The sequence below is a fragment of the Cinclus cinclus genome, chromosome 6, assembly GCF_963662255.1.
Source record: "Cinclus cinclus chromosome 6, bCinCin1.1, whole genome shotgun sequence".
In the NCBI taxonomy this organism is placed as follows: Eukaryota; Metazoa; Chordata; class Aves; order Passeriformes; family Cinclidae; genus Cinclus; species Cinclus cinclus.
Window position 1 is genome coordinate 50949373 of NC_085051.1, and position 21362 is coordinate 50970734.

At 43.6% G+C, this 21362-nt stretch overlaps 1 protein-coding gene across 1 annotated transcript; it reads right to left on the reverse strand.

The window, feature by feature from the left end:
- Positions 1 to 4976: 4976 nt before the first annotated feature.
- DEGS2 (delta 4-desaturase, sphingolipid 2) lies at positions 4977 to 21071 on the reverse strand. The gene is made up of 3 exons (XM_062495071.1): positions 20990 to 21071; positions 11319 to 12061; positions 4977 to 5120 (listed from the first exon to the last, which is right to left on the reverse strand). The coding sequence occupies exons 1-3, from the start codon at positions 21069 to 21071 to the stop codon at positions 4977 to 4979; spliced, it is 969 nt and encodes a 322-aa protein (XP_062351055.1).
- Between the last annotated feature and the right edge of the window lie 291 nt (positions 21072 to 21362).

Genomic DNA, 21362 nt, shown 5'->3' on the forward strand with positions numbered 1-21362 from the left:
TAGTAGTAGATAAGAACACACGTGAACCATTTGCTTTTGATAGATGACTTCAAAGTAATTTTACTAGTAGTCTGCAATGTAAATGAAGATCCTTTGCCAACAGAAAGGTATTGAGGCATCACCAGAAGAAAGAGACATGTTTAGTTGTCAGCCAACAAGTTCTTTGTCTCAGAGTTATCACAATATTAAAAAATGGTACGTCAGTGCATCACAGTATCTGTGTTCATATTGGTAATAAACTGTTTATTGTCCACACGGCCCTGCCTTTCTTTGTTTCATTTGTCCCTTGAACTCCTGCACTTTGTGTCACACTTGGTGGTAAGAGGAAGGTGACTGAGACTCACTGTGGAGCGGCAGCTCTGCCTCCTGCACTGCAGAGCACGAGGAGAGAGCCCGAGTGTCTCGTGGCTGGTGCAATGGCAGCAGCCCTGCCTTCTCTCACAGGCAGATGTGGCCCTCACCTGCCCAGCCCTCTCACATCGCTGGCTGAGCACCACGTCCTGCACTCAGGCTGCCACAACCTCAGCAACTTTTTGCCAAAGCGACTGAAGGACAGTGGCTTAAAGCTCTTTTCAGGCCACCACTGTCTGTCCCACCACATCTGCAGCTGTCACTGAAAAAAAGCCACAAGTCCCATTATCTGCACTTCTGCAGATCTGCCGTAATAAAAGGGAGGTATTTATGCAGAACAAGGCTACCAAAGGTATTAGGTGGATGCAAACTGAAATCCCAGGCACAGCCCTGCTGACTAGGAACTTAAGGGGAGTCATTTGTTAATGGTGTGCAGGTCTTGAGCTTTACTGGTACAGGACACTGAACACTTAACAGTGCATAGCCAGTCATATCATCCAGGCTATGCAATTGTTTCCTTTACATCCATTGTTCCCACCAGAGCAATCCTGGGAATTTCTGCTTGACTTAGTCTGGTGGAAGCTTTGCGTGGCAGTCGTCTTGATACCATCTTCTGGTAACCTCATGCAAAAGCCAAAGGATTGGAGTTCAGCTATTGAAATCTGCCAAGTATTTTCCAAGCTCCCTTCATTTCTTCAGGCTTCCATAAAGATTTTATTTTAAAAGCCAGGCCCCGAGGATTGGTTTTGGGAGCAGACCCTGATGCAGAAGCCCAGGAGAGCCTGTGATTGTCCCCTTGCTGGTGGAGCAGGCAGCAGGGACAGCCAGACTGCTACAGGGGACCCAGGAGAGGAGGCAGGATGGGTCCTGTTTGGCAGTCAGCTGTAAAATGTTACCTGTTTTGTTCTGGGGTGTTCTTCAGCACTCTTCAAAGCAACCCAAATGCCTTTTAGAAATGAGTCTTTTTCACAGTCTGGTTATACTGTAGATTAAATGTGGGACAAATGGGAGAAATCTGAGTTTAATGCAACAGTGAGCTCCAGACTGAGACTGATTAGCCTGTTAGCTGTTTAATGCCAACTGAAGGCAAGAGAAAGGTTAAATAGCAGGATAAAGATTTCCACATGGAAACTAAAGCAGGCACACACTGATGTGCACCACACTGCAACAACCCAGGACCACAAGAAGGAGCTATCCCAGTATGAACAACCTGGACAAGCATCAATAACAGCAGAGATTAGAATTCTCTGTTGCATAAATCTCTTACAGTAGGTCATGCACCTCCTGATTATAAACCCATTTAATGGCATACCTGGTAACAGCAAACACTTCAAAATTGCTGCTGCTCAAGATCACATCTGTTTTGTGAAACTCTCCTGTACTCCTAATTAAAGTTCTAGAAGTTGGTGCTTGGCACGGTTCACATTTTCCCTTGGAATGTGGCATTCTGCCTAAGGTCAGTAATAACCATCTTGTACAGCCCAGATAGGGCATGCCCCTGTGTTAACATCAGCCAGCTGCTGTTAACGGGATTTTCTTACTTTCTTCAATTACCTTTGCAGGCCTCATATAGTTATTACAAAATAAGCTGAAGTTTGCACAGGGCCACTTAATAGTGGGAGCAAAGTGTGTGGGGTGGAAGGCTAAGCTTGGCTGACAGGGGCAGGGGAGCAGTTCTGTTGTCACTATCACTGTGCCAGTTCCCAGCCTTCAGCTCCAGTGACAGGGGTGTGCAAGGTGGCTTATCTCCAGCAGTGGAAGTGCTAAGGGATTCTCTCCTCCCAGAGAGTAATTCAGATTGCCAGCTGCCTCTGCAGAGAAGGGTGTCCTTTCATACTGGGCTTGTTGGGCCACTGGAACAGGGCAGGCCACAGGCATCTTACATAGCAGAAATCTAAGGGGACATCACTCCAATCCTTCCTATCATACAGCTATTTGCCAGAGCCTTAGTGTGCCCAAACAATGAAGGAGATCTAAATCCATTTTTAAGCAAAGAGAATAAAACTACACATAGCTCTAACACCCTTTTTAACCCAGACCCATATACTCTGTAGTTGGGGGGGAGGGAAAAAAAAAAGCCTCCTGCCAACATTACTGGTAGTAGCAAAGACAAGTGCCCTTGGAAAGAACAGGATCACAGCCTTCTCCAGAAGCACCCCAGACACTGGAATTCAGCTCACACTGCACATCTGCAGGCACTGCAGTCTTCCAGCCACTTCCAATTCCTGCTGAGATGGACAGTGCTGAGCAGGAGGGCTGTGGGGCTGCCCAGGCTACACAAGTTGGGACCATGATGGAAATACTGATGGGAGGCAGATGAAGAAGCAGCTGACAATTCTGGATGGCTCATTTACACCAGGGCCTCTGTGTCAGGCTACGTTAGTAGTCCACAGTAGGTGGGTGACTGGATCATAACACAGCTGACTAAGGGAATTACAGCATAAGGTCACTCAAAGAGGGTAAGGACAACAGTCAAATTGAGGAAGATACTATAATCTTTATTGTGGTTTTTATATTAACTTATTAAGTTAGAGAAGAGAATTGAGGAACAGCTGCTAAAGACATGAGAAGTTGAGTATGTGATCAGAGTGCCAGCAAATCTGAAGTAAACTAATAAAAAACTGAAATTCCCTGACATGAGCACTGATACAAAGGTAATCCTAATACAAAGGAAGTTCCCATACCAGGGCCTCTTCCTCTGTGAGAAAAGCAGCTTTAATAATTAAGATATAATGTCTTAAGCATGTTCATCACTGAGGGACCAATAAAAGCTGAAGTGCTGGTAGAACCCCCATTCTTGCTCTTTTTATCCAAAAGCATACAACAGTATTGGTGCATAAACTGGTATTCAGCTCCTGTATTACAAGTTATATGCTGAGCAATTAGCAAGTTATCTGCTGGATATTTATTTACCCAGCTGCTGAAATCACATGGGTGAGAAAAATGGAGAATGGAGAAGTGAAAGAGGAACCCAAATTGCTACAGTTTAGCTCAGCTGCCTAGTGAACAGACAGACTGGCTCACTGGATCCAGTGCTGCTGAAGCAAGGAATAAAATCGGGTTTAGTGAGGCAATCAGGCTTCCCAGGTCTAATTACATACTCCAAGGGACCAATGAGCCTGCACGAGAGTCTTTTTCTTTGTTACAGCCATGGATTTCCAGAAGCAAAATCCCAAACTGTTAGAGGGTTATAGGGCAATTATATAATTTATCTCTTTTAACCACTTTGAAGGACAGAAATACTTTGCCAGCTTTCCATGGTAGAGTGAATTTACTAGATGACATCTGAATTCCTGACTTCTAAGGTACTGTTCTGCTTGGAGAAAGGTTATGTTGATCAAGGTTTCTGATGATACAGAATTACTGAGGATAACCAGAAGCTTTTAACTCGAGAGGACAGGCAGGAATATTTTTGTATGCCAGTGGGTAGAAATGAGAGATGAAGGTTAATGTCAATAGCACCAAGTAAGAGATAGAGAAATGACCCCATCTCCATGTTCCAGGTACATCCCCTTAACACCACCAGTGGCAGTTTTATATAGCTGGACTATTGTGTGCTTCCCAAATGTCAAGCTGTGCCCCTTGAATGACAGAGGAAAACACCTGCCATTATTCTGAAAGCAGTTAGGAACAAATACCACCATGAAAACATCTCCATGTCTTCACTGACACATACTCCTAATTCCCATGCAGAAAGGGGTGTAATATAGAGGAGACCAAGAAAAGGTGACCAGGTATGCTAATAGTCTTGGCAAGGAAAAATTAAAACTAGAACCTCTCCTCTCCCCAGAGGACTCACAGTAGGGAAAAGGGTGAGATACATGAAGTTATGAATACTGTTGAAAAGCTGAGTGAGAAAGGACCATGGATGTGCATCCTCCAGAGGCACATCCATGCTGCTGATCAGGGAGTAGGTGGAAGACTAAAGAAAGGATTTGTCCTTGCCACAGTTCAGATCTGTCAGTTAGTATTAGATCCTAAGAATGGAAATTCATTCAACACTATAGACAAAGCCCTGGAATAAAGATCAAACAGCAGCTACTAAAATAATGTTACAGATGTATAAAAATATCAAACATATTCCATTTCATATATAAAATTTCTGCTATTAGCAATTATCAGAAGAAATTAGATTAGACATTGAGCTAAAAGCACCCTTGTGTTTTCCAGAGAGTATCATTTACTTCAGCATGCCAGTTTTCCCTGCTTCCACAGTCCTGTGCACACAGAGCATCTACTTCCAATCTGGCATCCAGAGAAACCAGTCCTGAACTACACACACACATGCTCACACATAACACACAACAAACACTCTCCCCCACAGACAAAGCTAAAACTTAGGCTTAGGCACATGTGTCCCAGGAAGGTAATTCTAACCCTAGACCAAAGGTTCATCTAATCATAGTTCACTCTAATCTGAGGGTTACATATACAAACATCCTGTATTAAAACACATCAGTTGTCTAAAATTGCTTCATTTCTACACCCATCCTCTTGGCTGTGCATATGCATAAGCAGCATGCACCAATTCTAATTCAGCACACACAAAGATCCTTCTATTTCTGCAGCAACAGAAGTCATGGGAATGAACAAACACAGCACTGCCAGCAGGCAGAGCTACCCCGTTAGCTTTCCTTTGCCAGCTTGCACAGCCTCTTAACCCTTGAATAAGGACCAAGAGTGTCATCAAAAACAAAGTCCCACAGAACTCGAATCCAGGACTGGTGATGTGGGAGGTTATCATAATATTCTGCTGCAATCTTCTTCACCTGGAAGAAGAAGAGAGAGAATGAGCTGTTTGGCTGCAGAGAGTCAGGTGTGTTTCAACCTCCACATTCAGATCTGATAGCACAGACATTACCTGAAGTTACTTGTTATTGCTTGTGAGCTTCTGAAGTTCAGCCAAATAAAATGTACATAAATGCATTTAGTTACTTCTTACCAAACTCTAGATGTAAGTTTTGCCTCACAGTGTCATAATTTGAAAGACTATAGATTGCTGCCTTCAGTCAGAACTACTTTGTCTCATTTCAGAGGTGGTAGGATCTCCACAATTACCTATTTTATCCACTTCATCAATTGCCAAGGCTCCAGCACTATATTTAAAGCCCTGTTTGCCACTTGTAATATTACTCTGTCGAGGGTACTGGGTAAGAGAGAATTAACAACTGAGAAAATGACAGACACAGCCTTGCCTACACTTTTTTTTCTACCCTGCATTCCACTACCATGATGAAAATCCAAGAAATGGGGTCCTCCAGCAGGCAAAAAAAATTGCAGGGATGGACTGTTCTCCTCAGTCTGATACTAAAAATACTATGAGATTCATTTTTAGGTTACAAGTCAAATAAAATTTGATCCCCGCTATAATTCCCCAAGTCTTAAGACTGTTGCCATCACAGAAGCATTGTGCATCACTGGGTTGGTGCTGGCAAGTTCAGGGGACTGTGAGGATTCCCAAGTTATCAGTTTTTATTACTGCTAGATGCCTTGCTTTTTGAACACATTTATGAAGCAGCAGAATCTTTAAACTATAGTACACTTGCACGTAACAGCTTGGGCATGGTTTTATTGCAGCTCCACCTCCTAGACAAACAAAGCTCTAGAACAGAGTAGTTTGCCTTGCTGACAGCGTGACTTCTCTCTTTTAAAACCCTGCGGATTTTTAAAGCCTACACTGAGAACAGTGCAAACTTCCAGTGAAGAGAGAAAGGGTTACACAGAAATCATCATGCAGCAAGAGGGTCTCGTCACCCAAGGTAAAATGGTGGAACCTTAACACAGCATTTGACTGTTTGTGAAAAGTTAAGAATTCCAGTGAAATTCGAACTATAAGCCAGTATGGCTCCCTGCTAATTAACTCATTAATTCAGTTTCCTAGCAGACACTTCTCTGTGAAGTAGGTTGGATAATGTACAAGAGTCATTAAGATCTTTTACCTCTGTCCCTTACACACTCCTTGTGCTCCTGGTGTGGTAGTGCTGTGCTGGAGATGGAAGATTCAGTTCAGGTCTGACTGTATTCCATCTTTCACTAGATACATCCAACTACATAATAATTTTCTCTATCCTGCTTTAAAGCATTGGTTTGTACTTCAAAGTAGTTAATTTTCAGTGGGATTCATACAATATCAGGATTTCTCCTTAGAGATGTTTCTTAATAACTGGAAGAGAGGTGATTTCCAGGTTTCCAAGATCTCTGGAAATGCAGGTTCAGTTCCCCATGCTCCTTCTGTAACCCCAGTCAGAAATAATTTAATCTGGGTATTGTATCCTCCCTTTTCCCAGCTGGGTAATTGAAATAGTCAAAGGATGAGAAGGAGGACTATTTCAACATCTTCCCTTGAATGAAGGCTACTCATGAGGCCTGATGCAAACACAAAGGGGGGCTCAGATACTCAGCTTCAAAAACTTCACTCTAGCTCTGACAGGGTCATTACCTAGCACACAGCTGCTTAGACCTTCACTCCTACTTCCATTTTAGAAATTCTGCCTGAATTCTGCCTTTCAACTGTAGTTTAGCTCTCATCTACACTATTCAAGCTCATATGCCAAGTCTACAATTCCCCTCTTCTCCAGAGCCCCATGTATTTCTTGCCCTCTGAACCAGACCATGTTTTCTGAAGAGTTACATTATTCTGCAGAACTCTTGACCATGTTATATTCTGACCACTGCAAGAGCTTCAGGAAGTTTTCCTATATTACCCCTTGCACATGGAAGTAGAAGGCTGGAGATTTACAGGAACCAATTCAGCTCCTAGGAACAATGTCTCAGGCTGTGTCCTCTGGCTCCAAAGGCTCCAAGGGAAAAGTAGTAGTGAGAAAGTGGTTTAAAATGGCCCAGAGAAGAGGCCAATAAACAGCCTGCCTATGTTCAGCCCAATAGCTTCTGCAAACATGAGCAGCACCTTGTGCAGGAAGGCAGGCACCACTAGCACCACTGCAAGATCTCTAAGCAGGTCAGCTCTATGGGATGTGAAAAGTCCCATAAAACATTTTCCCAAGAAAATATGGAGAGGGGAAGGTGAAACTGCAATAAGGAACAGAGGAAAGACAAAATTTAATGAATGCAGTCAGAGTGGGGGGCTCCTGAAGGATTTTCTTATAGAAAAAAAAGGAAATATGTTAGGTACATATTCCTGTCTTGCTATCACATGGCAGGAAAGAATTTTAAAAGAGGTTTCTCTTTTATAATAGATCTATGCAAAAGTTTTCCAGCAAAAACATCTAATTTTTCATTACTTCTTTCAGCATCTCCATACATAAAACAGAATTATCACCTCATCTACCAGAAAAACTGGATAGTAGGAGGGCATAAAATAATTGGGGTTTAATGCAGGCTTCCTTTTAAATGCAACATCATATGAAGAGTGGCTGAGGGAGCTGGGGTTGTTTAGTCTGCAGAAAAGGAGTGAGTCCAGTGAAGGGTGACAAAGTTGATCAAGGCACTGGAGCAGCTCTCTTAGGAGAAAAAGCTGATGGAGCTGGGCCTGTTCAGCCTCAAGAAAAGACAACTGAGAGGGAACCTCATCAATATCTGTAAGTACCTGGAGGGTGGGTATCAAGAGAATGGATCCAGGCTCTTCTCAGTGCTACCGAGCAGCAGGACAAGATACAACAGGCAGAAAGTGATGCCTTCTTCCATGAGGAAGAACTTCTTTACTGTACAGTCACCAAGCACAGGAACAGGTTGCCCAGAGGGCGTGCAGAGTCTCCCTCAGTGGGGATATTCAAGATATTCAATCCTGTGCTACGTGCTCTAGGACGACCTTGTGTGAGCAGGGAGGCTGAACCTCACCCATTCTGTGACTTTATCTTCCTTATGGAAGGATAACAAGAGATTGCAAAGTCTGCAGGACAATTACTAGGAACTTGGCACCTGGTGTATTGGGGCTTTTCTTCAAGTAGGTCAGGATGGCAGGGCAAGAAGTCACATCTTTTGGACTGAAACTTTTGTTGTGGCTCTATGCTTGTAGAGCACAGTGACAGAACCCTACTCCTACTCTTCATAACTGATAGGCACAGAAGTTAAATGCAGCCTAATATTTCAGCATGGCTGTTACACACTCTTTGTCCTGGGGCTATACAGAAACCAGAGATCCTTATGACACAAAGCTGCAAAATTACATTTAGAATGCTCAAAGGCTTATTACAATACATTCCCTCTGTAGTCCTATATCTCCACCACAGGATGGTGAGCACTTAAGCCAGCCTTCCTGGCCATGATAGGGTTAATGAAATCTGCAATTCAAAACCAGCACATCTACCATGTTTTCCAATCTTGTCTGTCTAATAGATCTGGTTTCATACCATGTCTTTTCCTTCTCCCACAAGCTTAATGAGTAACTAGCTTGCCTCTGGTAACACTGCTGCTTTTATTGCAGCTCCTAGGAGCAGAGTTCCTCCTTCTTGTCCAATCTCCTCTCTCCATAAGCATATTCAATCCTTCAGACAATGAAGAATGGATCTCTACTCATTTGGTAAACAGTGCAATATTTTGCAATTACAAGATTTTATTCAAAGACTAATCTAGTCAAGTCTACAGGGTTTTTTCTTAGAACAGGTCCTTCATTACAATGCTAAATTTCATGGTCTCTTGTGTAATCTCTCATTATACTAGTGGGACAAGTTCTTACTGCACACCCAATGTCACTCATCTTTACTATCCGTAAGCTTATGAGCACAGCCTAATTCTTCCTCCTTCAAATCTGTCACAGTCCTAGGGTAAAGGTCTTTCCAGTGGCAAACACATTACTTAAAACATTCTGAATGACACACCTGTAACAAAGGAAAAAGCTGAGTTTACTTCCCTGATAAGCAAGCTGAAAAGCCAGTTACTTTCCAAGATTAAGATCCAGTTATTCTCAAATCCTATTTCTCCCCTGATCTCAATCATACAGGATAGATCTTTAAAAACAGCGATTTTTACTCTACTTTCTACTTGCCAATAATTAAAAATAAAAATAGTCTCACTTAGAGGTCATCCATATTACACAATGCAACTATTAGAAGTTCAAGTGAATAAGACTAAATCCGAAAATACAGATCTTTGCTGAGTGAAGACTTTGCCAGGAGGTTAAGCAAAGTAGAGCAAGGTGAGGTTTCTTACCTCCTATGAAGTTCAAGATTTAAAGTTAATCAAAGAGGATCTGTATCCTTATCTCTTTCCATAAGAGGGGCAGAGGTTTTTTTTCTCATTTTGCAGAAAAGAGTAACCAATTTGTTTTAATGGTCAAAGGATTTTCAATGGGAACTGTGTTGCCAAAGAAATAGAAATTTTTTAAACAGAATTCTTTTTAATAGAATTTTTATTTGTAATTGATCACTCATCAGACTCCAAGTCTTCAGTATAGTTCTGTCAGACAACAGTGATTGACAAGCCTGCTCTCTCCTCCACCACCAGAGCAAGTCTCAGTTGCCAAAGAGCAAAACACACGTGAACACAAGCCCATGAAATTCAGCTAATAACTCCATCCTCTTTACACAGGAGGGCAGACACTTGCAGCTGCTTCACTGCCTCAAGGAATTAGGCTGAACTATTTGTGGTGTGGGTGGAGATGAGCTTTTCAGGTCTCAGTCAGGGCTGGAGCAACAGTCCCAGCAGGTTCAATTAGTCACTCACCTCCATATACAGGATGCTGAGCTAACCTCCTTCTCTATTTTCATTTTGGTAATCTAAGTATCTAAGCCCATCTAACAAGTTTGAACATTTGAAACTAAAGCTAAGCACATGCACTTCCCCACTGAGCTATCAGGTGTATCAGTGATGGGAGTGCCTCACAGAAGAACTTCATATCCAAGTGTGAGCTGCTGTACCAGCTCCTCTGGGCCTCACCAGGAACAGGCAGCGTCTCCAGGACAGACCTCCAGCAGCAAAAAAAGTGAAAGAAACACAATTGCAGGCTATATAGAAGCTTCCCACACAAGAAAATCTCCCCTTGATTTGAATCTCCTCTCAAGGAGTGTTTCTGTGATGGAGAACATGAACCCATACAGCAGGGTTTGCCCAGGTATGCCATCACAGAAGTTGCACGTGGTATCAGTAGTGGGGAGGTCACAGCTACTGAACCTCAGGCTCCCCAGCTCTGCCTCCATCTCATATGGATATTGCAGTAGCAGTTCCCAACTTTGCATCAGCCCACAGAAAGATGTTTCCTTCTATTACATCAGAGCACTTGTATGTAGGAGCAATCCTTCGAAGTCACGTACCTCTAACACTGAGCACCTGCTGAGGAACCCTTGTATTAAAACACACCATAGCAGCTACACACCTGGAGGAAGACTGAAAACCATTCCTAGACACCTGGGCTTTGCAAATTTGATTCCCACAACTGATAAAACATAAACAAAAAGGGGTTTGCCTTTCAAAGGAGGAAAGCCACAGCACTTTCCCAAGGACACACCAGGCCTCCTCAGTTTCTGTGGGTGGGGCAGGAGAGCTAAAAGGAGTCACAGAGAGTGCGCCTTTATTTTCCAGTGTTATCTGTGTCAGGCTGGAACATGCCCCAAAAATTATGTCATCTCAAAAACGGAAAGACTTTTCTTTGATGTTAATCCAGCAATATAGTTAGCAGATGGATCATTAGACAAATTTCAAATAGCAATTGCCACATACCTCCGTTTAGATGGGTTTTTAAACTTTCAAAGAGTTGAAATTTAGTGGCTCAGGGATGTAAATCGAGACATTTAAAGCCATGTTGGAGGATTTTATCATGCAAAAGCCCTCTGAGGATCAGATGTTCTACTCTGCATCAAATAAACTATTGCATCAAATAATTATTACAGCAGTTTGACAGCTGTTTGTCTCAATTTCTGGCTTAAAATTAATTAGAAACAAATCAAAAAAGCTGGTTTTTTCCCCCTTTTTTCCCCTAAATTCACCAACTGCTATGATTTGGAGTGTTTTCTTTGAGCCATTTTAGCAGCTTTCATAAAAATCCAACTCACTCATGCTTATGCTATACTTACCATGGGCAATCTGCATCCAGGAATGCTGGGGAAGTCATGATGCTCCATGTGGTAGCCTACATTGAAGGTGAGCCAGTTCAGAGGTCCGTAATAAGAGTATGTCTCATACCCTTTTAGGAACATGTAGTGTTCTGCTATGAAGTGCCCAGAAATGGGATGAAAACCCAAGCAAAGAATTGTACCTGCTATTAAGTAAATAACAGGTTTGAGCCCCCACAGGTAGTAAATGATGAGGTCTATAGAAAACTGGACAAGAGCGTTAAGAATTTCCATCCGTGTAATTGCTTTGGGGTTCACATACAGTGGTCTCAGACTGTAGAACAGAGGTTGGAGGAACAGCCAAAGCAGTTTTCGGAGTGGCGTGCAGAAAAACCAGCCCTCAAAGTCTGTGGGAATGTCCACATCCAAGCTGTCCCCTCCCAGATACCGGTGATGGTCAATGTGGTATTTCTTGAAGGAGGCAGAATAGGGGATGCCAATGGGCAAGTTGGCAAAGACTGCGAACCATCGGTTCCACTTGGCCTGCTTGTTCCCAAAGGCCACGTTGTGTGAAATATCATGGATGGCAAGGGTCAGGGAATGGTTGATGCAACCCCCAAAAGCGTAAGCCCAGAAGAAAATCCATTTCCAAGATAAGTCTTTCACCAGGTAGCATGCCAGCAGCTGCATGAAAACCATTCCAGATACAATCCACTTTAAATGTGGATCTGGTCCCATCAGAGTCTTGATCTCCGGGTATTTTGCTAAAGGGAAAAATGCAGAGAAAAACTTGGTTAGATCATCATTAGGTAAACACAGTCACCACTGCGACTCTGTTTTTATCACACTGTGTTTGAGGCCCTGGTTTAAAATGCCAATTCCAAAGTTGGGTTGCCACTATGGTGAGCGTTTTACTAGTCCCAGCATCATGTCCAATTGTGATTAATATTGATATTGATATATAGAGACTTATCAAAAAATACCCTGATGGTCTCTCTGTTTTATCATGTGCCTTCCCCACAATGAGTATTGCTTCACAGTGATGAGTAGTAATATGCCAAATCCCACAGGACTTCAGCTCTAAGAAACACCTTCTCTCATATTTATAAGTTTTTAATGTGTTTTTGTATTTTGCTCAGATGTTATTTTCCACTAAAGGGATACAACTGCCTTTTTTGTCTTCCTTTTCACACTGTTGTTTCAAACACACAAGCAGAGGAGAGAGCAGAGCAACAGGCTCACCAAGTTTTGCTTTGTGGTTAGATGACAAACACAGCATTTAAAAAAATTTCCTAATTATCTGAGTGCTTACCAGTGCTCACAAGAGGTACGATTCTTCACACATGGTAACACCAGTGGTAAGTAAGGTCAGTAATATTATTACGCTTTTGTAAGGCATGTAAAATTTTTCTCTGTTCCCATGTCACATACCAAAAGCAGGCATGAAACCCACATAGATTATCACCCAACAGCCTCATGAGGCCTCACAAATACTGCAGTACAGTGTCAGAGAGATGTGGGATAGGCTTGCGAGTCCGACTCATGTCAGGCCAGGGCCAGCTTACTAACTTCAGTCCCACCAGCCGTTCATCTGTCCTTTAAAACAAAAATAAAATACAGAGTACAGTTGATCCTCTAGGTGCTGTTCACTGATTCACATCTCTTTTTTGCAAATACATGCTTCTCACTTCCAGTATTAACTTGCACACAATTCCTTCTGCTGCCTTATGGCTTTACCAACATATTGACCTTCCTCCTTTAACTCATACTTTGCATTTCTCATTAATTGCAGCTTACACAAGTGCGTGCATAGAGAAGTCACTCATTCTGAACCCTGAGGTTACACAGTGCCCCTGTGAGTTTCATGGGCCCATTTTATGAATAGAAAAGTAAACATCATCTGACTGTGACAGTATAATACTAATACAATAAAATCAGATTACAACAATCTGCATCCATGCAGCTGTGTCTACTATAAGCAAAGGCTGGAGACAATACATGTAATTTATGTGACCTTGAAAGCAGTGGCAGATACTGAGTGCTAGATGCAAAGAAGGTTTTTGTAGAAGAAGTGAATCCTGAGAAGTTTACAGAAATTCAGAGATGAAGTGCTACTTAAAGAGGCAGGTTAATGTGGTCATGCTCTGCAACCATTCCAACAACCCTTGAGCCACTTGGCCAACTTCAGCCCATCCTGAAAGAAATTACAAAGATTAGAAAAGTGCTCTGGAAGATGAGGACAAAGGAGATATAATCAAATCTTGTTAAGACAAGGAGGCCAAGGTCACCATGAGGAGTATTCAGGCAAGAGAGATTTTCTAAGTGCTGGGAAAGCTGTAGTGAAAGTTCACATCTTTCTGAAGTCAGACAAATCTTTTTTACAAAAATCTCCAGAAAGTCCAGGGGTGTTTTTGTTTTGCTGTTTTTTGTTTTTCTGTTGCTGCTTTCACCATTCTTGAAATTACATTTTTCACAATTAAGTTAACATGCAAAAGTTGTTCTCTAGTACCTGAATAGGTACTAAAGTTTTACACCAAGTGCTGCTTACGCAAAGTTCACTCTAAAGCATAACAATAAAGTGACTTGGCCAGGAAGACTGTTACAGACATGCAGTTTTATGCAGCTTAATCTCTTTCTTAGGGGCATCTGTCCAAAAGCTAGAAAACACTTTAATAAGTCAAGCCACCAAAAATGTTATCTCTTCTAGCCACATGATGTGACAAGTTACTGCAGTCACCAGAAGAGATGAAATGTAAAACAACTAAATCTGTTCCTCAGCCAAGCCAAATTGAGGCCACATTGATCACCCTCCCCCAAAAAGAAAAAAAATTAACGGAATGGGAAAATTGCTTAGAGATGCTTCATACAATCATCTGAAAATAATGGAAGTTTTTGACCTATTTCTTTCTGTGGCAGCCAACAAGGACTGCAGATTCCATTTAAAAGGTTCCAGAGCAGTCGCTGCCAAATGGCAGCAACAATGTGTGCAGGCAGCAGTGCAGGGAGGTTGCAATTATCGCAGGTGACAGCTATTAAGTAACTTGCCAGGGTTTATTATTAAATTCAACACATGATTAACTCCAACAGTAATTTTTTGCATACTAAACAGCCACACTATTGTGGTTTGACTATCATTAATACTGATAAAGCCATCCTGCTTCCATGGTATGGAAAAATTTCAGGTTTCTCCTCATGGAGAAACCATGGCTTGGGCAGGGGTGTGGTACTGGTAAAATTACTGGAGGCTAAAAGCTCCACTGGTGGAGTAGCCTGCCAGAGACCTGTTGGTTCAGGAGCACTTCAAATGCAGAATGTTGAATGCTGACCCTTTTCAAACTTGAAGCCAAACACTCTTCAGTGAGACACATTTAGTACCAGAGTAAGTGATTTGGATGTCTGCAATTTATGTAAAATGTGCTGACACAAAGTTACGATAACACAAATTTTTATCTCATTTTTCCCGTGTTCATGCCTTTCAGTTAGCCAAAAGAATGCTTGTATGGCAAGAGCCTCACTTGCTGCTGAAAAGCCTGGACATCCCTGTAAGGCTGCTGTGATAAGCGTCTGTAGATGCTATGCAAACCACATATCACCCACCTGTAGGAAAAAAAAGACAACAGAGAATCAGAGGCACAGAGAGAGGGCACAGAAAGAGGAGAAAAAAACATCATTCATCCCTTCTAAATTGGGGGGGGGGGGGAAGGGAGTGTGGATGAAGGCATGGACACAGAACACAGGACAGGACACAACTCCTACAGTTATGTGACTGCATGGGACCAAGTTTTGCCCTTTATAGTCCAATGAGAACAGGACTGACCTAGCTAACTCTGGTGTCTACACAGCACATCTTCCAGCCTCCAGCTCATCAAGGAAGTCTGTTAGCTCAGGCCAGCAGATAGCTTATCCACATGTGCTGCCTCTAGCTGTCCAGACTGAGCCCCTGTGCTGCTGTGAGAGGGTGGGGATGCTGGTGTAGATGTATAGCAGTGCACAAAGGATGACTTTTCTGTCTCCAAGGTCAGCACGCTGCCAAAGCAGCACAGACACTTTAGTACAGTAGGTAAATGTAGTTACTAACTCTGCCCAGACAGCTCCACAGTCTCTCTGCTCCATAATGATGAAAGACAGCATTCCCCACTCTTAAAAGTCAAGAGAGAATAAATGCTGCAGGTATATTTTCAGAAGGGTTCACAATTCTGAAACAACCCATTTACTGAATTAACTCTTTAGAGAGATCACTCCACTCTTCTACGCTTCTTGAGAGAGGCATGTCTCATTCACCAAGTGCCTAAACTGACAAATTAGTCTGACTATGTATTTTGTTCCATTGATGCTTCTCTCTGGAGATCCAAGAGCACTCACCATAGCCCTACAGTGATCCTCCAGTTCGGGCCGGAGCAATTGTTCCTGGACAGGCCATTGTTTGCCAGGTCCTGCTGTTCCTCCTCCTCAGGAGACAGCAAATACCTTGCTCTGAACTCTCACTCATCTTCTGCCCTACTGACCTGTCCGTGAGATAACTCAGGCAAGTCCCAGTGATGGCACCAGACAATTTCTCACTGATGTGACACCACATACTTCACACTTGCACATTTTTGTACACATGGCATTTGAAAGGAAACAAGAGCAGGAGCTGTCCACAGGCACAGTGGTGATGGAGGTTTAAAGGAGCAGTGGCCTTGCCCACATCCATGAGAAACTAGTAGTAAAAAGAGAAGAAATTTCATTTCTTAATTTTCCTTTATTTTTAGCCCAAGTGCAGCATGCTAATACAGTAAACATGGACATATTCCTCAGCATAAGTCACTTATAAAGTTTGCTAAAAGAAAGGAGGGGGAAAAAAAATCTGTGATACTGTTGTCCTGCACTACATTCTGTTGATTATGAATCCCTGTCAAAACAGACAAAAGAGACAACAAGCACAGGACGTAAGCTTTACTACTCCATGTCCTATGTGGGAGCTGGTATTTGCACCAAATAAATAAAAAAACAAACAAACAAAAAAGACCGTTTACTAACATTATAGTGCTTTGCCTTCTAGCAGCTCAGCTCAAAAACACGCTTATAAAAGCACAGCACACCCAAGTCCTCAGTGAACAACGTGGACAAGCTGGAGCAAGTCCAGAGGAGGGCCATGAAAATTGTGAGAGGGCTGGAGCACCACTCCAGTAAGGAAAGGCTCAGAGAGATAATGGAGGCTATTCAACCTGGAGAGGAAAAGGCTTTAAGAAGACCTTATTGCCTTTCAACACCTAATGGGGGTTTATGGGGGGACGCATTGTTTAGTAGGGCTTGTTGTGATAGGTCAAGGCATAATGGCTCACAGCTAAAAGAGGAGACATTTAATCTAGATATTAGGAAGAAATTTTGTACAATGAGGTTGGTAAAATACTATCGCAGGTTGCCCAGAGAGCTTGTAAATGCCCCATCCCTGGAAATGTTCAAGGACAGGTTGGTTGGGGCTCTGAACAACCTGATCCAGTTGATGATGTACCTGGTACTCAAACTATTCTAGGATTCTGTGATTAATTCAAGCAATGCATGAGTTGAGACACAGGTAGGATACATAGAACACAATATGCATGAAAACATCATCTGTTTTTTCACAGTCTGTGAAAAAGACCCTCCAGTTCACAAAATAATAAGAAACATTTTTGCCCCAGCTGATTACACTGCTGTTTTATATGCCCACTGTGCTAGAACAAGTGTCTTATTCTTGTATTTGTCACCCACGAGCTTCTAAATAGCTTAGTGCTAGCTGGTCCAAGGGCAGTGGGTCACCCAGAAGTGGCCACCAGGGGGAAAGTACCGCAGTGGTGCCACTCTACCGGTGTCAACAGAGTGGATGATGTCAGCACATCACTATGTCAGCAGCTGCAACCTGTTTGCTTACATTGGTTTATTAGCTAGTTCAGAGTAAAGAGGTGTAGGAAGGCTACAAAAAGGGCTTCCAGCTCCCTCTGAAGCAAAACCCTGCAATATGGACTAAGCTGAAGCCTCCAATTGCACTTAATAAATTTCCCACAGAAGACCACAAATGGCTAAATCAGCCACTTTGTGCCTGTGTGATCTATTTCAAAGGTGATGTCTAGAGAGAACTGGCATGAGTACTGGGACAGCAGCTCTTCTGGGTGCACTCATCAGAAGAAGTGCACAATCAGGGGCAGCACTGTGCCCACACACTGCAGCATAAAGGGCAAACAGTTTCTTTGCCAGAAGCACATGTACTTCAGAGCTTTAATTTAAGCTAAGACCATAATACATTGCATGTTTCAATAGGTACAGCTTATCATAATTTTCATAAATGTAAGGTTTAAAAACAGAGACAGCCAGAAGAAACAGCAGATTAATCTCTAAATAAGAGAGCAGAGCTGGAAGCTATACTCAGATCAGATAAATGCTAAAATAAAATGGATTTTGGCATTTAAATTTTGTTCTACCCCTCCCCATGGGCTAACGTCCCAGCCTTCCTACAGGATAAAGTACATATAAAACGCTTGCACCATGTCCATTCCAAAATAACTTGCCAAAGGACTAATTACATAACTATTAAGCATTCTTGGACATTAGATAATAATCAGATGCTCCTGATCTATCGTGAGCAACATTGATTCAGCTCTCATCTTGGCAGCAAACAAGTGCTTCCCTAAGGATCGTGCGAGGCAAGACAGTTTCTGACCAACTTACAGCAATTTTATAAAGTTACATCCAGCTCATGGTATAAATATGATCTCACTCTTCCCATGCCACAACATACTGCTCATTGCTTGCATTTGGGAAATTGTTTGCAGGTGAAATGACCATACATTGTATGGTTATGGTGTTACCTGCATTTAAGCAATGATTTTTTCATCTCTCAAGAGTGAAAAGCCATCAACACTTCCCACTGAGCAAGACCACAGTTATTCCAAGTCTTTCAGTCCAAGAAATCCTATTCTTTCCAAGCAGAAATCCTATTTCTACTAGATGTCCTCTCTATGTTATATCTCCCCAACAGCATTTTTGTAACTCTACAGAAAGGCTAAGCAGATCTAGATGAAACAACTTTTCCATCAGGAAGGTTTTAACCAGATCTTTCCCTAACAGAGCTTACTGCAGCATTACACAAATCCCAGTCCTGACAGAAGGCAGTAACAGCCTTTTCATAAACAAGACAGTGAGAGAATAGCAATGAAACAATTCCATTTCATAAACTGAAAAGCGTGAATAACATGTTCAGGAACACGTATAACGTGATCAGGGTCGAAGTGCCAGCTTGGCAAGAGATCTCCACTCCAAATCAGAAGCAGTTGCACCCAGACAGTACTAAGCACAAGCTACATTTTAATACCTAGATACTACAAAGACATAAGAAAGCATCTCTTCCCCCTTGTGTAAAATGTTGATCTATTTGCTGGTATAATTATAGCCTTTAGGAATCACAACCCTCATTTAGTGCAACAGTGTCCTGCCACAAAGCCACTTTCCAGCCAGCCCAGTTGATAAACTGCTCGTAACTCTGCAGCTCAACTGGAACCAGCCCAGAGAAGCTGTGGATAGCCATCCTTGAAGTGTTCAAGGACAGGCTGCATGGGGCTCTGAACAACCGGAGCTAGGGAATGATGTCCCTGCCCATGGTAGGGAGACCGGACTCAGGGAGTTCTCATTCAGACATAGAGTAAAAAAGTCTTACAGACACCTGGGCTACTAACTCTTAAGCCAGGACAAACAACTTTGTGATGAACATTTTCACCTGTCAGATGCTCTATAGGAACATATTGGGGCAACAGCCTAGGAAACACCACTCTACCTAGAAAGAAACTGCCTTATGTGTTTCTCAGTTTGCCCAGTTTTTCCTTAACGGATATTTCCCATTTGTATTTAAATCCGAGTAGCCACGCCTGAGAGAGACCAGCATTTTAAAAAGCAGCAGCCCAGAGAACAATCAAGTTTCAGTGCTTAGCAACTAAATCATTAACCTATTGGGAAGGAAATACTTCCTTTACCAGCATGGAATGCTGTCCCCAAGGCATTGCTGTACATAAAAATGTAAAATACATGGATTTTTTAGATATTTGTTCATATGTATTTAAGATTCTTACTGTGTACTCCAGCATAGTAGACACTAAACACTTTGGTAACTATATACTCTGAATACTATATGACCTTAGGCTTTGAATAATAGAAATTATACAAATTTTATGTGGGATATTGTGATAGTTTCAGTAACTTGGTAACATTTTGGTATTTATGACACTAGTTTTATAATCCATTCTGTCTCATTAGACACAGATCGTTCATGTCTCTCTGTTGTATTCCTCTCTGCCCTTGCTTGTACTCCCACAGCTGGGGCAGGGGAAGCTGTAAAGAAGGAGATGGATCTTGATCCCAATTGCTTGATCTTAACTCAAAGAGGGGGTGGGCAAAACCTCTGCAAGTGTGCCACTGAAGAGTCCTAAAAAGAGCTTGCTCCAAACAAGGGACTCCTCCTTATAGCTTCGTCATGGTTTGCATTCCCCATTCTTTAGCACAACCAAAAAGTCAAGAGAGCAGCAAGGGCAGAGACCCACTATACACTCACCTATCCTTAGCTCACCAAAATGTAGTTCCCTTGACTGAAGGGATGAGTAGCACAACACCAAGAAGCATCATTTGCTATACTGATGTAATTTGACTATGATGATAACATAGTAAAATAATTATTATTTTCCTGGATGTAATTCAGACCTGGACGTGGATATTCCACCACTGAAACTACACCGGAAATGTTATTGTAATTTAGATTAATCCCGGATTAATCTGTAAAATTGTGGGGGAGTTAAAAAACTACACCTAATTAGCATATACCTTGTGCAGCAACTCAGTCAGAGGCTCCAGTGCCTTTTTATAAAAAGCTGTTTTAAAACTTTATCCTACTTATTAGGGGGAAGAAAACAAAACGGCCAACCCAGCCGAATGAAAACAAGGGGGAAATCAAAATCATTTTTATCAGTAAAACGTTGAAAACGTATTTTTCAGGAGATATGCGACAATATTCTGTGACAATTCTGAATTATCAGTTATTCTCAAAAACGATCTTCAGAATAGCCCAAACCCACCCACAAAACTAAACTCACGAAAATAAACCCACCACGCTCCGGTGCGCAGTTAAGCGCTGCGTGTACAACACGCAAATACAGGAGTGTGTACCTTGTCCCCGACAAGCAGCGGGGACCTGCTATTGTTCCCCAGCAGACCTGACCCGCATACCCGCGTACTTTCAAGGCACCGGGAACGCGTGGCCGCAGGAGGGCTCCGAGCCCGCGCCCGGGGCACACCCGGCGGAGCCGCCGCCCGCCCGAGCCCCCGACGGCAGCGGCCGCTCCCGGGCGCGGTGCGGACAGACGGGCGCTGGGCACAGCCCGTGTCGCGCCGTCGCCGCTGCCACCCGGTGACCCGGCTGGGCGCAGCCGGGCTCGATTCGGCCCCGGCATCCCCGCCGCTGTCCCCAGAAGGCAGAGAGTTAAGAGTGCCGCACCACTCCTCGGGGGAAACACCCAACAGCCCGCCGGACTGCGGCACTCGCTCTCCGCAGCCTGGACACCGGCCCGAGCCGCACCGACACCGGCGGTCCCGGCGGGGACCTCCCGCCCCGCCCGTCCCTTCCCGTCCAGGAGCGCAGCCCGGCCCGGTTAGCCCGAACCGCCACGGCCGCTCCCGGTTTTCCGTCGTACCCAGGATTTCCTTCCTGCGCTGCGTGTGGGGCTGCTCCGTGTAGACCCACTCGAAGTCCTCGCGGCTGACACGGTTCCCCATGGCGCCAGCTGCGCGCCCCGCCGCGCCGCACCGCCCTTATAGCTCCGCGTCCGCGGAGGGGCGGCTCCTCCGCCCGCCCCCGCCCCGCAGGCGGGCACCGGGACAGCTCCGCGGCTTCGCTCGGCTGGCAGCAGCCGGGAGAGCTGCGCAGCCCCTACGGGATGCCAGGGGGAGTCCGGCGGGAGGAAGGTGCCTCGCAGCTGACTCTGGGGACAGGAGACGGGCGGCCGAGGCTCGCCGTGCTGCAGAGACCTCGAAGGCAGCCAGGAGAGGTGTGTGGGGTGGGCGTGT